Here is a 15,316-nt window from a genome sequence, read left to right as displayed (position 1 = left end):
TCTTATACCTGTCAGTCATTTGTATATATTCTTTGGAGATATGTCTAGTCAAATCCTTTGCCCATTTTTCAATTGGGGTTATTTTTTTCTATTAAACTAGAGGCCCAGTGGTGTCCCTCAGCCCAGCTCACACCCTCCCCAGTCTGGGACCCCTTGGAGGATGTCTGACTGCCTGTGGGATCAGGCCTAAACCGGCAGTCAGACATCCCTCTCACAATCCGGGACTGCTGGCTCCTAACCGCTCACCAGCCTGCCTGCATGATTGCCCCTAACAGCTTCTGCCTACCAGTCTGATTGCCCCCTAACCACTCCCCCGCTGGCCTGATTAATGCCTAACTGCTCCCCTGCCAGCCTGATCACCCCCAATTGCCCTCCCCTGCCAACCCAATTGTCCCCAACTACCCTCCCCTGCTGGCCTGATCTCACCCCCAACTGCCCTCCCCTGCTGGCCTGATCTTGCCCCCAACTGCTCTCCCCTGCAGGCCTGGTTTCCCCCAACTGCCCTCCCCTGCTGCCATCTTGTGGTGGCCATCTTGTGACAATGTCATGCGGGGCATCGGTGTGACGCCACCTAAGCTTTTATTGTATAGGATTGGTTTCCTTATATCTGTTGGATATTAACCCTTATCAGATATGTGGCTTGCAAATCTTTTCTTCCATTCCACAGGTTGCCTTTTTATGACTCATTGTGGTTTTGATTTGTATTTTCCTAATGAGTAGTAATGCTGAGTAGCTTCTTAATGTATGTATTGGCCATTTATATATGAGTTGTTTGGCGAAATGTCTACTCTAGTCCTTTGCCCATTTTCAGATTGGGCTGTTTTTCTGTTGTTGAATTGTAGAAGTTCTTTACATATTATGGAAATTAACCCCTGATACAATATTATCAGATATATGATTTGCATATATCTTCCCCCACTCCATAGTTTGTCTTTGAAAGGACCCTGTATTTTTATTTTTATTTTTATTTATTTATTTTTTTTCCCCTGTATTTTTATTTGTTAAATCTGGCAACTATATGTGTGTGAGAGTCCCTCTATATCAGTGGTTCTCAAAACCATGGTGGTTTTGCCCCCAATTTGAAAATGGGCAAAGGATTTGACTAGGCAGGTCATACAAATGACCAACAGGTATAAGAAAAGATACTCAGCATCATTAAAGTCATCAGGGACGTACAAATCAAAACCACAATGAGATATTTGGAAACGTCTGGAAGTGTTTTTGGATGTCACAACTAGGGAGGAGTGCTACTAACATCTAGTGGAAAGGGACCTGGGATGCTAGTAAACATCGTACAGTGAACAAGACAGCCCCTGGTAGCAAAAAAACTGCCCAACCCAGACAACAACGACGCTGGGGTTGAGAAATTCCACACACTGCTGCTTCTCAGCTCATCACCCTCCAGGATGTTTGGGAGCGTCAGCTCCAGTGATGACACTGCTCTCAGAGCTTCTCTGGGGCCCTCTGAGGCTAGTTCTGCCACTGTGGGCGCAGAAGGGGAATCTGCGGCGTGAAAGAAAGCAGATCACAGTGAGGGGTAGTTAGAAAAATACCCTATTGACCTGTACCATGGAGCTATGATAGCCCTGAACTAACTTCCTCGACTCCCAGAGACCAGATCAAGTCCTATTTCTGATACGAAGCCTCCCAGACAAAAGACATATTTATTGAGCACCTGCTCTGTACACCAGGTCTGTCCTAGGCACTTTGACAAACATTAATTTGATCTTGGAAAGTAAATATCATTCCTTTTATGCATGAATATATTAATTTTTAGAAAGATTATAAACTTTAAGTGCTAGATTGGATTATGTGTGTGTGTGTTTTTTTAACCTGTGTATCTCCCAAGATTACTAGTAGCTCATAAATTAAAGAATCGCAGAAACATAATAAATATTTGTCAGATAAGTGAAAATTAACATAGCAACCAAGTGGAGGAGCGAGGGTTTACCTTCCCAGTTCACTTGTAGGGTCTAAGAGAGCTAGAATCATTTGCTATATATTTTTAATAGTTCCTTGAGTACCTAGCATACTGCTAAGAATATAATGAGTGTTCTATAATTACTTGTTGTTGTTTTTTTAAGCTAAGTATCATTTTTGGAGCAAATACATTACTTAGGAACCTGAATGTTTGCCTTGTGTGGGGCTCCCATGGATTCACAGAAATCTCAGAGACGGAATTCACCTTGGAGGTCATGCAGTACACGCAGCCTGATGGCAGGATTTCTGCTTTGGCAGTGGTTATCAACTTGTGGTTCCTGGATTAGCAACATCAACAGCACCTGGACGTTTGTTACAAAAGGAAACTCTCTGGCCCCACCCTGGAACTACTGAATCAGAAGCTCTGGGGTGGAGCTGGGCAATCTGTGGTTTAATAGGCTTTCTAGATGTTTTTGATTCAGAGACAGCTTGAGAACTGCCTTATTGCAGTCTTGATGTCTAGTTTTGCTCTTTCTTGGACATGGCCACTGATGGGTTTCACCATGCCCTGTTTCATTACCCTTCACAGATGTGTGTTTTTTCTTGTTTTATTTTAAGTTTTTTATTTTTATTGATTTAAGAGAGAAAGTGATAGGGAGAGACAAAAATATCAATGCTGAGAGAGAATCATTGATCAGCTGCCTCCTGCACAGCAAACTTTGGGGATCAAGCCCGAAACTCAGTTATATTCCCTGGCCAGGGATCAAACCATGATCTCCTGGTTCATTCACATCATTTTAATTGTTAGAAAGATTCTTCTTATTTTGAGCTATAATCTGTTGCCATTCCTACATGTTGACCTGCCTCTATATTCTGGAGCTAGATGGAATAGGGATCAATATACCAGAATTTTCTATCAACACTAATAAAAGAGAAAAATGGTAATTGGCGTACGAGCTACCCTTTTCATTGGCTAATCAGGGCTATATGCAAATTAACTGCCAACTAAGATTGGCAGTTAACTGCCAACTAAGATTGGCAGTTAACTGCCAACAAGATGGCAGTTAATTTGCACATGTAGGCACAATGCAGGGAGGCGAAAGGGAAAGCAGGAAGAAGCCCCCTGCCACTGACAGTGATCGGAAACCCAGGGGGGAGCTAAGAGCTGGGGGACAGGGCAAAGGCGGCCCTGGGGCCGCCTTTGCCCTGCCCCCCAGCCATGATCGGAGAATCAGGTGCCTTTTCCGCCCTGGCCAGTGATAGCAGGAAGTAGGGGTGGAGCCAGCGATGGGAGCTGGGCACGGTCGAAGCTGGCAGTCCCAGGAGCTAGGGGTCCCTTGCCTGGGCCTAAAACGAAGCCCACGATCGCGGGGCCGCTGCAGCTGCGGGTCCCCGCTGCCTGGGCCGGACACCTCAGCCAGAGGCATCAGGCCTGGGCAAGGGGCTGATCCTGTGATTGGAGGGTGATGGGGGTCAATGCCTGAGGGCTCCCAGTATGTGAGAGGGGGCAGGCTGGGCTGAGGGACACTCCCCCCCACACACACACTCAGTGCACGAATTTCGTGCACCGGGCCCCTAGTCTATATATATAAAAGCCAGCGACCGGAACACCACAATGACTAGAACGACCGGTCGGTCGCTATGACACCCACTGTGGCCAGTGAACAAGCCCAATGGTGGGGGGAGGGGTGGGCGGTGACCAGCCAACCCAGCCACAGGTCTCCCCCAAACCAGCCCCACCCGATTACCCCCCCAATAGGGGTTTGGGCGGGGCCAACCAACCTCCTGCAGCCCCTCCCCCTGGCCAGCCTGCCCCAGATGGACCCCCACCACCCTGATCAGAGGTGGGGCCGGCTGGCCAACTTCCTGCAGCCCCTCCCCCCAGCCAACTCCACCTCCAATCAGCCTCCCCATGATGATCAGGGGCAGGGCTGGCTGGCCAACCACCCATGGCCCCTCCCCCAGGGTACTGGCCCCGGACCGGCCCCCCCAAACCAATTGGCCCACTTCCCACAGCCCGTCTTCACAACCAGCCCTGCCCCCAATCGGCTCCCATACCCCAATCGGGGGCAGGGACTGCTGGCCAATCACCTGTGGCCCCTCCCCCAACCCTGTCAGGCCCTGATTGGCCCCCGATCAGGGCAGGCCAGCCTGCCAACCGCAGGCCATCTCCTCCTCTCGACAGGCCTGCCCCAGTCTGCTGATTGGGGTTGGGCCAGCCAGACCCCACCCGTGTGTGATTTCATGCCCTGGGCCTCTAGTGTGTAGATAAAAATAGGCATTCTTTATGAAATTCAAATCTGGCGTTAGAGAAATGGGGATGGGTGGGTGGCAGTAGTAGGTTACAGTGCATCGTGGATGATTTGGAAATTAGCCCAGTCCCCTGAGGACTACCTGGGATCAGAGCAAGGCTGCACATCACAGCCAGGATTAAATTACTGGCCTCACAGTCGTGACCCTCTCATCCTCCTCCACTTGATTTAGATCTCTCTCTCTAACAAAGCACTTGACAGGGATCTCTCACGGGGACTTCCCCAGCCCCTGCCACAAGCAGGATGCAACTAACCCTTGATCTTTCATAAGTGGGGGCTCCAACTTCAAGCAGCCCGGAGAAACTTGTCTTGATGTTTTCACCTCTGGCTTTATAGAATCTCATATAGCAGTTTCTCCAATAATGTCGCTTTGTTCAATGTCGTTTAGTTATAATGCTGATGAGAAAAACAAAATTGATTCCTGGCCAGAGCCACTGTCTGCATGAAGTTTGCACATTCTCCCCATGTCTGCATGGGTTTCTCTGGGGACTCTGGTTTCCTCCCACATCCCAGAGATGGTCCTGTGAGCTGAATCATGTCTGACTTGCCCCAGTCTGAGGGAGTGTGGGTGTGTGAGTGGCTCTGCAATGGAAGGTGCCCTGTCCAGGGTGGGTTCCCACCTTGTGCCCTGAACTGCTGGTTGGGCTCAGGCCACCCTCAACCCTGAATTGGAATCAGCAGGCTGGGAAAGAAGTATCTTACTAGTTTTTATTCTTTCTTAAATGTAGGCATAGTTCACATTTATTTCAATGTTTAATATTAGGAGTGTTTTGAGTGTTTATTTAGAAGTTTGGTGATATTTTTGTGACCAGAAATATGCTGTAGGAATTTAACCCTTGTTTATTGCATAGCCTATGGTAAAATTCATTTCATTATATGTTGTTTCACTTAAAGTTGCAGTCTCCAAGAACCTATGATGACATGAACTGAGGCTTGACTGTATTCTTAATGTTAAAAATAACCTTAGGGGTCATCTAGTCCATCTTATAAATATGAAAACAGAAGTGAAGGTTAGCAAATGAGCGCTGGGTCTTGGGATATCTGTCTCTAATCAGTTTTATTGCCCACTGGTGTATGTGAAGGCTATTACTGACTATCAAGATTTTTAAAAAAACAGCTCTATTGAGATATAATTTACAAACTCTACATTCAGTCATTTAAAGTGTACTATTCAATGGTTTTTGAGATATTAAATAATTAATTTTTAGAAATTGTGGTGAATATATAACAAAATTTGCCATTTAAACCATTTTAACTGTGCCATTCAGTGGCATTGATTACATTTACAAAGTGTGCAAACATAAACATTATCTATTTTCAAGACACGTTCATTTCCCCAAATAGAAATTCTATAACCATTAAGCAATAACGCCCATTCCTCCTCCCTCAAGCTTCGATAACCTCTAATCTAATTTTGTCTCTATGAATTTTTCTATTCTCAGTATTTCATATAAATAGATTATACAGTATTTGTACTTTTGTGTCTGGCTTATTTCACTTTGCAAAATATTTTTAAGGTTTATCCAAGTTGCAATATGTATCAAAATTTCATTTCTTATTAAGGCTAAATAATATTATATTATACATATATATCATATTTTGTTTATTCACACCTCTGTAGAAATGGGTTGTTCATACCTCTTGGCTATTGTGAATAAACTGCAATGAACATAGGCATACAAGTATCAGTCTGAGTTCCTGCTTTCAATTCCTTTGGATATACTTTCAATTCCTTTGGTATATGTAGGAGTGGAAACTAACAAAATTTAGTGAAACATTTTTATTTTAAATCAAACAAAAATAAAAGTAGAGAAAATGATATATATATATATAAATCCTCACCAGAAGATATTTTGTCCCTCACCAGGGCTGGGGATGAAACCTGCAATCAAGGTGTATGCCCTTGATTGGGAATCAAACCTGTGACCCTTCAGTCCTCAGGTTGATGCTCCAACCACTGAGCAAACAGGGCAAGAGTTAGTTCACTTTATAGAATACTTGCTAACAACCAGGAGGTCTGCTAGTTTCTTGGAGACAGAGAAAAAAGACCAAGTCATAGATACACAGGTAAGTGCACAGATATTTTCAATGTGCTATCAAAATAAATATAATAGCTAGCATGTAGGGGGTGACTCACATGTTCGAGGCACTATTCTAAGCACTTTACATAAATCTCAAGTAATTATCCTGATAACCCTGTGAGGTTGAAGCTATTATTATATTTTGCATATGAGGAAAATGACATAAGAGAGATCAGGTCCTGCGCTCAGGGCCATGTGACCTTGATAGAGGTCAACCTGAGGATCTGCAGGAGCTTCAAGGCAGAGGAGCTAACCGAAGCTGGGAAGGACCGGAAGTGTTGCCAGAGAAGGCGGTATCTGCTTTGAGTCCAGAAGGACAGGAAGGAGTTAAAATGGGGCAAAGGCATCCCAGAAGAGGAACTGAATGAGAAAAGCAGAGCTGAGGGGCAGCGTGGCATGGGGTACGCAGGGAGCCCCGGCAGGGCGTACTGCTGGGACAGAAAGCTTCCCAAGAGAGTAGCAGGTTTCAGGGGTGGGCAGGGCTCAGCTCAGCAGGGCTTTGCATGCCAGGCTGAAAACTCTGGCCTTAATTTTGTTGCGTTTCACACTGATGGTAGAAGGGAAAAGAGCTAGCATTTATTGTTCACTATAATGTGGGTTATTTTAACATATTACCTTCTTTTTATAAAGTTTCCTCTATTAATAAGGAATAGGGGATCACAAGTTACTTTAATCAGGCAAAAAGCGTCATAACAACATATCCCATTTTGTGTTGACATTATAAGAAAGATGCTGCCAGAATTAATGTAATACAAAATTACTGTTTTTAATTAGAAAGGGATGTCCAAAATAAATAAATAAATGAATAAATAAATAAATAAATCCCATGCTTTACTCATACTAGACACAGCGTTGTGAGTTTATTATTAACCTTGAAGTGACAGAACCAATTAACTAGAAACCAATTTGTTAAAACTACATTATTTATATCTCACCCTGTGATTCTAACAGTTGTGAGAATCTAACTTAAGTTAGAATCTAACTTAAGAAGAAATAAGAAAAAGACAAGCAAACAGTTGACATTAAAGATATATTAAGAGTAAAATAACTTCTAGGTCAAGTTCTGAGGTTCAGTGAACACTCATTCTAGCTCACTGTCTCTACCCTACAGAGTGTACAGTGAATTATCAATTCAGTTCATTATGCTATACTTGTAAGTCAGGGGAATGTAACAGACACCATAGAATGATTTTTTTTTCAAATAAAGAATTCATTCACTTATTTTTAGCAAATACTTATTGTGCTTAACTCTGTACCTTTCCTTTTCAGGAACTGGGGTTTCCTCCAGAAGAAGCGAGTTCTTGAGCAGACACTGAGGTATGGGGTTTGTCAGGGAGGCAAGCAGGAAAAGAAAAAGAAAAAGCATTCCAGGTGGGGGAACTCCAAACTGTGCATTGAAAGGCCCCGGGGCCCCACTGGGCATGGTGGGTTCGGAGACATATGAGGTGCATACATGGTGGAAGATAAAATTCATAAGCAGTGAGGCTGGTTGGTTGTCAGGAGTTGATGCCACAAAGAAGGTTGAACAGGGTGTCATGATCAGATTCATGTAATAGAAAGATCACTTGGAGACAAAGTAGAGCCACCATATTGGGTACAAGAAAGGTCCCGAGACCAGTGAAGACCTGGGAGCCATCTCTAAGCATGAGATAATGACTGTCTCCACAATGACTGTTGGGGTGAAGAGGAAAGGTACAAGAGCTGTTTGGGAAGACAGCAATGGCGAGTGTGGCAGAGAGCAGGAGGAGAGGGTAAAAGAGGAACCCAGGTTTCTGGACTAGGCCCCTGGTGATGATGGTATTAGCTGTCGGTGAGATGGAAGCAGGAGGAGCAGGTTTGGGGGTTGAGATGGAAATACAGGTGACATCAGCCCTAAGATCATACTCTGATCAGCAGAAGGCCAGGGTTGCTCCTCCCAGTCTTGGGTGGTGGAATAGCTCAAGTCAGACTGAGCGTTGGCGTACTCAGAGGAGTCACAGGGCCTGCTACATTGCAAGGCTCCTCTTTGCATTTCTAAGAACCCAAAAATGTGGGGCTATTCATGTATTTCCTTAAAAAAATTTTCAACTTATGTATGACAATATGCTTGTTGCAAAAATTTAAGTTATGGCCCTAACCGGTTTGGCTCAGTGGACAGAGCGTCAGCCTGCGGACTGAAAGGTCCCAGGTTCAATTCCAGTCAAAGACATGTCCATGGTTGCGGGCACATCCCCATTAGGAGGTGTGCAAGAGGCAGCTGATCAATGTTTCTCTCTCATCTATGTTTCTAACTTTCTGTCCCCTCTCCCTTCCTGTCTGTAAAAAATCAATAAAACATATATTAAAAAAAATTTACGTTATGTAATTTACCTTTGCTAGGTTTATCAGAATAGATCCGAAGTTTTCAAACTTCTGAACTCAGGACTTCTTTATACTCTTAAAGGTCATTGAAGACCCCAAAAAGCTATAGTTTATATATTTTATCTACTAATATTTACCACATTCAAAATAAAAAATGAGAAATTTAGAAACTATTTATAAATTTATTTTTTAAAATAGTAATAAATATTAATATAAAACCCATTAAATGTTAATGTAAATAATATATTTTAAATAAAAACATATCTTCCAAAAATATATTTAGTAAGAACATCACAATAGTTCTAGTTACGCCAACCGTTCAATGATAACTTCATTATTCTCATGTCTGCTTCTGCCTCCAATCTGTTGTGATTTCATACATCGTGTACCTCTGGAAAACTTCAATATGCATTTAGGGAAGAATGATAGTGATGAAAGCAAATAATAGTTTTGTATCATTAGGAAAATACTTTTGACCTCACAGATCCCGAAAGTATCTTGGGGACTCAGAGGCCCCTCAGCTTTGAGAATCACTGGAGTAGGCACACTGGGAGTGCCATGGCCATGGTGTAATTGGATTTCAGTGAGGTGCTTGGCAGTCTCAAGTGAGACAATCACATCTGGCCACGCTGCTTCTCACTAACTGCAGCTGTGCCCAGGGCAGCTTTGCGCTGCTGTATAAGTCACACAGCTCCTGGGCCTCAGCTGTGAAATGAAGTGGTAAGATGAGAACATCTCCAAGGATTCCCCCGTACCCCCCGCTTCCCCTGCTAAAATAATGTGCTTATAAGTCTGCATATAGTAGGTGCTCAGTACATTTTTTAAAATGAATATATGAATAAATGAATAAAGAATGCATATGTTGTTGAAGGGACTTTTGCATTGAGTGGAAAATTTTGGACTAGAATTCAGTAGTCACAAACACACATACCTTTGGGCCACGTCTTAAACAGATGAAACAGACAGATTTGAGACAGTGAGGAGTGGTGGGGTCTATGATGAAATGGAGGGCTCATATCCTACTTAAAGGAAATAAATTTGAGATGTTGTATTAGACACTATTCTAGACTAAAAACATGGGCAGATGAGTTAGGACTCCTGAACAAGATGCTCACTTGGGTTTTTTCTAACTTGAAGCAGAGCCTTCCTAGACCTCTTCCTAGAAGACCAGTGTTACCCTCTTCCTCCCCTCAATCTAAAACTATTCCTGGGAAAGGACCTAATAAACTCATTGAAGACAACCTCAGCCAGTGAGGTCAATATCAAGAGATATTTTCATTTTTATAGCGTTAGTCCTAACCCAAAATCAGGGAGCTCTGATTGTGGAATTCAGGCATCAGTGATCAGGCCAGAGCAAGGAGCCTTGGCCATGCTCCAGAATCCATGCCACATGTGCCTACGTGCCCCAACCTGGGAGGTGAAGCGCTACCTATAAAGACCTTCTCCACAGAATCACAGGTGCTTTGATCATCAGAAACATTTCTCCTGGGAATCTATGTCCCAGGGAGGTCTCAGCTAAGGCAAGCCTCACCTGGAGCCAGGGCTTTCCTTTCTAATAGGAATTCACTTTCAGCCACTCAACACCCAAAAATCTGCTACAGTTAAGCAGTCTCTCGTGCCATATCACAGGGTTTCCTGAAGTGCTGTACTCCTCCAGTGGGATTTTTAATAAATGCTGAGATGAGCAGCCTGGTACCTTCTCAGAAAACAGATTGGGAAGTAGGTAAACCCCTTCCTGAGTGCCCTGCCCTGCTGCTCTGCATTCAGTAGGCCCAGGTCATGGGGGGTGTTCTGAGGACATCCCTACTGAGCCGTTATTGGAAGAACCACAGAAGGGTGGGAGAAGGGAGACGGGTCCTTGCATCTCCCAAGGAGTGGTAGGTCTAGAGTGTGGATTGAACAGCAACCAGTCAATATTATAAAGCATCCTGATTTACCAACTGACTTCATACAGACACCACTCTGAGACCCCATGGCCTCTGACAAGAGAATTCTCTCTCAGTTTCTGGTCACAGTAATGGAGGGCAATGGAGCTTTCTCCATTAGTAAAAATCAGTGCTATCATGACCAAGGTCATTACAAAACAAAAGTGGATACATGGTGGAGGATAAAAGTGACAGAACCAATCTAGGGTGGCTCAGGGATGACCCACCCTAGGTGTCTTGATCTGTGTGGAAGAAGGGGAAGATGGAGGAGTTTGAGAAGAGAGGGAAGGGAAGCCATTTCCTCTGCTTTTTAATTATTATTATTATTATTATTATTATTTTTTACTATATCTGTGATTGAAGGCTGGCTCTCTTCAGTCCCTGGCAGGAGAGTTTGCCTCAGGCATGTGGGAGATGAGGCATCATGAGGCACTTCTCCAGTGGAGTCCCCACTGGGCAGGGATGTGGCCCGTTAACTTTCCTCACAAAACTCAACCTAAGTTGTCTATCAAGCTAAGCTTGTATTTTTTGTTGTTATTTGTTTTTTCTTTGATGATGGCGGTGGGTGGAGCTTCTGTAGAATGGGACTTCACTATGCTCTATTCCTCCCTGTAAAATATAAGCATACTTCAGAACAAGCTGCCTGGCCACCTCCCCAAACATCTCAGACACATACTAACATTCTCCCCATTCACTTTGGATTTAGCTTGAATTTTGCTGAGCTCATCATGATATTTAGCTAATATTTTAAAACTTGTTAATTGTTTATAATCCATTTAACTCATTAAAATATACACAGGTTAAGGGCAGGTACCATGTGTATCATATTCTTAGTTGATTAGAACAGTTAATAAGGTAGATACTCAGCACATATCTCCAAATGGTGTAATGACTGATTTCATCACTGGACTTTGTTTGGTGGAGTGTTTGCCCATGTGCATTCTATATTGTGTTCCATTTAAATTCTTAGGTCATGTTTATGCTTGAAGAAAATTCTTGTGTATTGTTAATGGTCCCTTCTTTGAAAGGGTCTTCTGACCTGGCCTTGGCTTTCAGTTTAATACAGTTCCAGTAATACCTATGGAGTGTGGCATTCTGTAGGTTCTTTTAATAAGGCCCTTGGACCTCAGATGTAACAGGAGGGAGATGTTGAGGGCTTGTCAGCTAGGCACTGTTCTCAAGGACTTTAGAGACTAGTATGGGAGGCCAACATGTAAGCAAACAATAATATAGATAGAGATGCTCATGCATACAAAGTCTGGAGGAAAGGTGTGGAGGTCGAGGCAGGAACCAAGGAAGGTTTCAGAGAGGAAGAGCCTAGAAGGATTTGGGAGGAGGAGAAAGAATTTAGTGCAGGTGAGGGATGGAGTGGGTGGAGGTTGGGATATAAAATGGAGGAACGAAGCAGAATGATGGCATGTTTGTGTGTTTTTAAAGTTCTGTAATAATTAGGGCTTTACCTGGGCTGGGCTGAAGGAGCATTTTGGGATCCCCTCCAATGGCCCCAAATAGTCTGCTTCTCTAGAGCGTGAACAAAAACTCTTTGGTCCAGGAACTCCTAAAGCCCTACTTCCTCCAAGGCCGTGCGCGGCTTTGCCCTGGGAGTCCTTTCCCTATAGTGGCTATTAAATGATGAACTCACACAAAGTGCCCAAACTCATATTGAAGAGTAGATGTGCGTTAAAGGAAGGTGTGTTGTGGCAATTACTCCACAAATGTCCTGATATTTAAAAAACAAAACAAACCCAAGGTCATCTAGATTTGCTGTTATGTCATTCTTCAAATTTTCTTATCAATCCCTTCACCCCTGTTTTGCAGACCCAGGTTTAGAGAGGTCCAGTGATTCTTCAATGCCACTAAATAAGTGCTGGGCCTGGATTTCAAACACAGGTCTGTTCGACCTGAGAGTCCAGCCTGGAGACCATCTCCATCATTCCACATCTGTGGCCTTGAGAGCAAATCTGGGGACCTCTAGGTTGGTTCACTTGCAGGGTCGGATGAATTCTCTTTGTTTTGTTTTGTTTTATTTTGTTTTGTTTTGTTTTGTTTTGTTTTGTTTTGTTGTTTTTGTTAATCCTCACCTCAGGATATTTCCATTGATTTTTAGAGAGAGTGGAAGAGAAGGGGAAAGACAGAGAGAGAAAAACATCGATGTGAGAGAGACACATTGATTGGTTGCCTCCCACACAAGCCCCAACCAGGGCCAGGGATTGAGCCTGCAACTGAGGTATGTGCCCTTGACCGGGATCAAACCTGGGATCCTTGAGTTCACAGGACGATGCTTTATCTACTGAGCCAAACTGGCTGGGGCAGATGAGTTCTCTTTAAGCACTGAGATTTTAGGACACAGATAAGAGCACACAGAAGAATGGGCGCTCCCTTCACCTTTTTGACCCAAAGACCTGCTACTGAATTAGGTCTTCATGTGCCTGCAGGGTATCCCTCATGTATCATTGTCACTCATGTCCAGAATGGCAGCTCAGTCTTAGGGGTGATAACCTGTAGAATTGTGGCTGAACTGGGAGATTGAACTCCTAATTTTTGCTGGTGGGATTTGAATTTGGTGGAGATGATTCATGAGCAAATGAAGAATTAGTGTGGTTTTACAATGTTGTTATGAACTTTATGATGTGAGTTGATTGTTTCATGTAGCCCTATAAAGCAAGATGGCAGAGAGTGATTGCATCATGCCCTCTGCGCTGCTGACGAGATGAAGCCTTCTTTAGTGCTTGAGATATTTCCTGATGCTCCATTCAGGCCAGCCCAGTATTCAGATTTTAATATGTTCCTATAATGGGTGTGGAGGGGGGAAAAAAAAGAGGAAGAAGGCGGGGAAACCTATTAGCCCAACTAGTTGTACTGCCATTCCTGGTAATGATGAATGATTAATATCAGAGCAGAGCCCCAAAACCTACAGGAACAGGCCTGTTTGGCTTGGGTACCAAATAAATAAGCCAGTTACACATTTCTTGGATGGCTGGCAAAGGTTTTGTCGTCATAGCAACGCCCCCATCCAGCTTGCTCAGCTTATACGAGTTGTCAGCCTCTGTCCCAACCCCAAGCTCCTGAGGGGGAGGAGCTGGGCCTTGTCTCTTTCTCATTTATAACTAACTCCGAATGAGGGGGAGGGCCAGGCAGGGTTGCCTCCTGCACACGCTGCTGGCCTGAGTTACATTCACAAATGCCTTGGAAGCAGCAGGCTGCCTGCATCCTTCTCATCACATTCCTGGGTGTGTCTGGGCTGGTTGGCGCAGTTACCAGAACATACCACATTGGGATTGTGGAAGAATACTGGGACTATGTACCCCAGGGGAAGAACGTTATTACTGGGAAAAGTTTCGCAGAAGACAAGTGAGTGAGCATGGGGTCCCCAGGGACTCCCAGGTTTGGCTTCCTTTTCACTGACACGTGGAAGGTTGTATTCCTTGGGTGGTGGCGATGGGGGTGAGTTGATGTAAATCAACAAGAAGGGTTTTGCGTTTGCTTGGAAAGCCCAATCGAGGTGGGTGTGCAGTTTGGAAGGGACATTCTTCACTCCATCTGTTTGCTGAACTTTCTATTCAAAGCCTTGTCTGTGAAGAGCCACAGACACAACCAGGTGCTTGAATAATGGCTCATTCTATAAATGGACAGTTTTCATGAGACATCTGTAGTAACTCAAGGAAGTTCTAGACTCTGTTTTTTGTTTTTTTTTAAAAAAAGAATGGCAATCTCTGGGATGGAAATTTGAGAATTTTCAAGAATTCTTCACTGTTAAAACACACAGTGTTTTCTTAGTTTTTATTTTTTGGAATGAAACATCATTTTTGTGTTTGCTTTGTAATGTTTAAGAGCGGGACAGTTACAATAGATTTGGCTGGTGGTTGAGCTTCTTTGAGTCCATTACAAATGGCTTTTTCACTGGTGAGAGGCTTGTTCCAGCCCCGACTCATTCAATCTGAAGGCAATAGCCTATCTCCAGAGCCCATGGTGTAGCTGGGTGAGATGGTTCTAGAATATTCTATATCCATGATTTTTTATTTTTGCAGAATATAGCCCTCGTTTCCTGTTTTCCTTGTGGGGTCTAATGTCTTATATCTCTTATCTGTTCCCTGGAGATCCCTCTGAAGTCACCCCCTGGCTCCAAAAGTTGTTATGCATATTTTCAGCTTTGTGCTTCTTAGAACAACTTTTGAGATGTTCTGGTAACCACTGTTGGATATTTGGATGCTTGTTTCTTTTCTGATAGGCAGAGCCCATTGCAGTCAATATTCAAGTTTCATTTTCTAAAGATGAAATTAGTTGCTAAGATTCAGTAAGAGCACAGGGTCTACCAGCAAGTCTTTCGAGCCAGGTCCCTGGGCAAAGAACAAAGATCCAGTTGGCTTGGACACACGGCTTCCAGGTTATGCCACAGCGGTGACACAGCCATAGCCATGGGTGTTTTGTTTGTTTGTTTTAAAATTAAAGGGTGATGCTTTGCCGAAACCGGTTTGGCTCAGTGGATAGAGCGTCGGTCTGCGGACTGAAGGGTCCCGGGTTCGATTCTGGTCAAGGGCATGTACCTGGGTTGCGGGCACATCCCCAATAGGAGATGTGCAGGAGGCAGCTGATCGATGTTTCTCTCTCATCGATGTTTCTAACTCTCTATCTCTCTCTCTTCCTCTCTGTAAAAAATCAATAAAATATATTTAAAAAAATAAAAATAAAATAAAATTAAAGGGTGATGCTTGTGCCAGCCAGGCTGCCAAGAACGTCT

At 43.8% G+C, this 15,316-nt stretch overlaps 1 protein-coding gene across 1 annotated transcript in view; it reads left to right on the top strand.

The window, feature by feature from the left end:
* Positions 1–13,726: 13,726 nt before the first annotated feature.
* The window catches only part of HEPHL1 (hephaestin like 1), a 60,932-nt gene continuing 59,342 nt past the window's right edge, over positions 13,727–15,316 (top strand). The window contains exon 1 of the mRNA XM_059708134.1: positions 13,727–13,929. Coding sequence (XP_059564117.1) covers positions 13,760–13,929 — 170 coding nt within the window. The 5' untranslated portion in view covers positions 13,727–13,759. The remainder of the gene's footprint in view (positions 13,930–15,316) is intronic.

Source organism: Myotis daubentonii, chromosome 9, assembly GCF_963259705.1.
Source record: "Myotis daubentonii chromosome 9, mMyoDau2.1, whole genome shotgun sequence".
Classification (NCBI taxonomy): domain Eukaryota; kingdom Metazoa; phylum Chordata; class Mammalia; order Chiroptera; family Vespertilionidae; genus Myotis; species Myotis daubentonii.
This window is presented reverse-complemented; position numbering and strand designations above follow the sequence as displayed.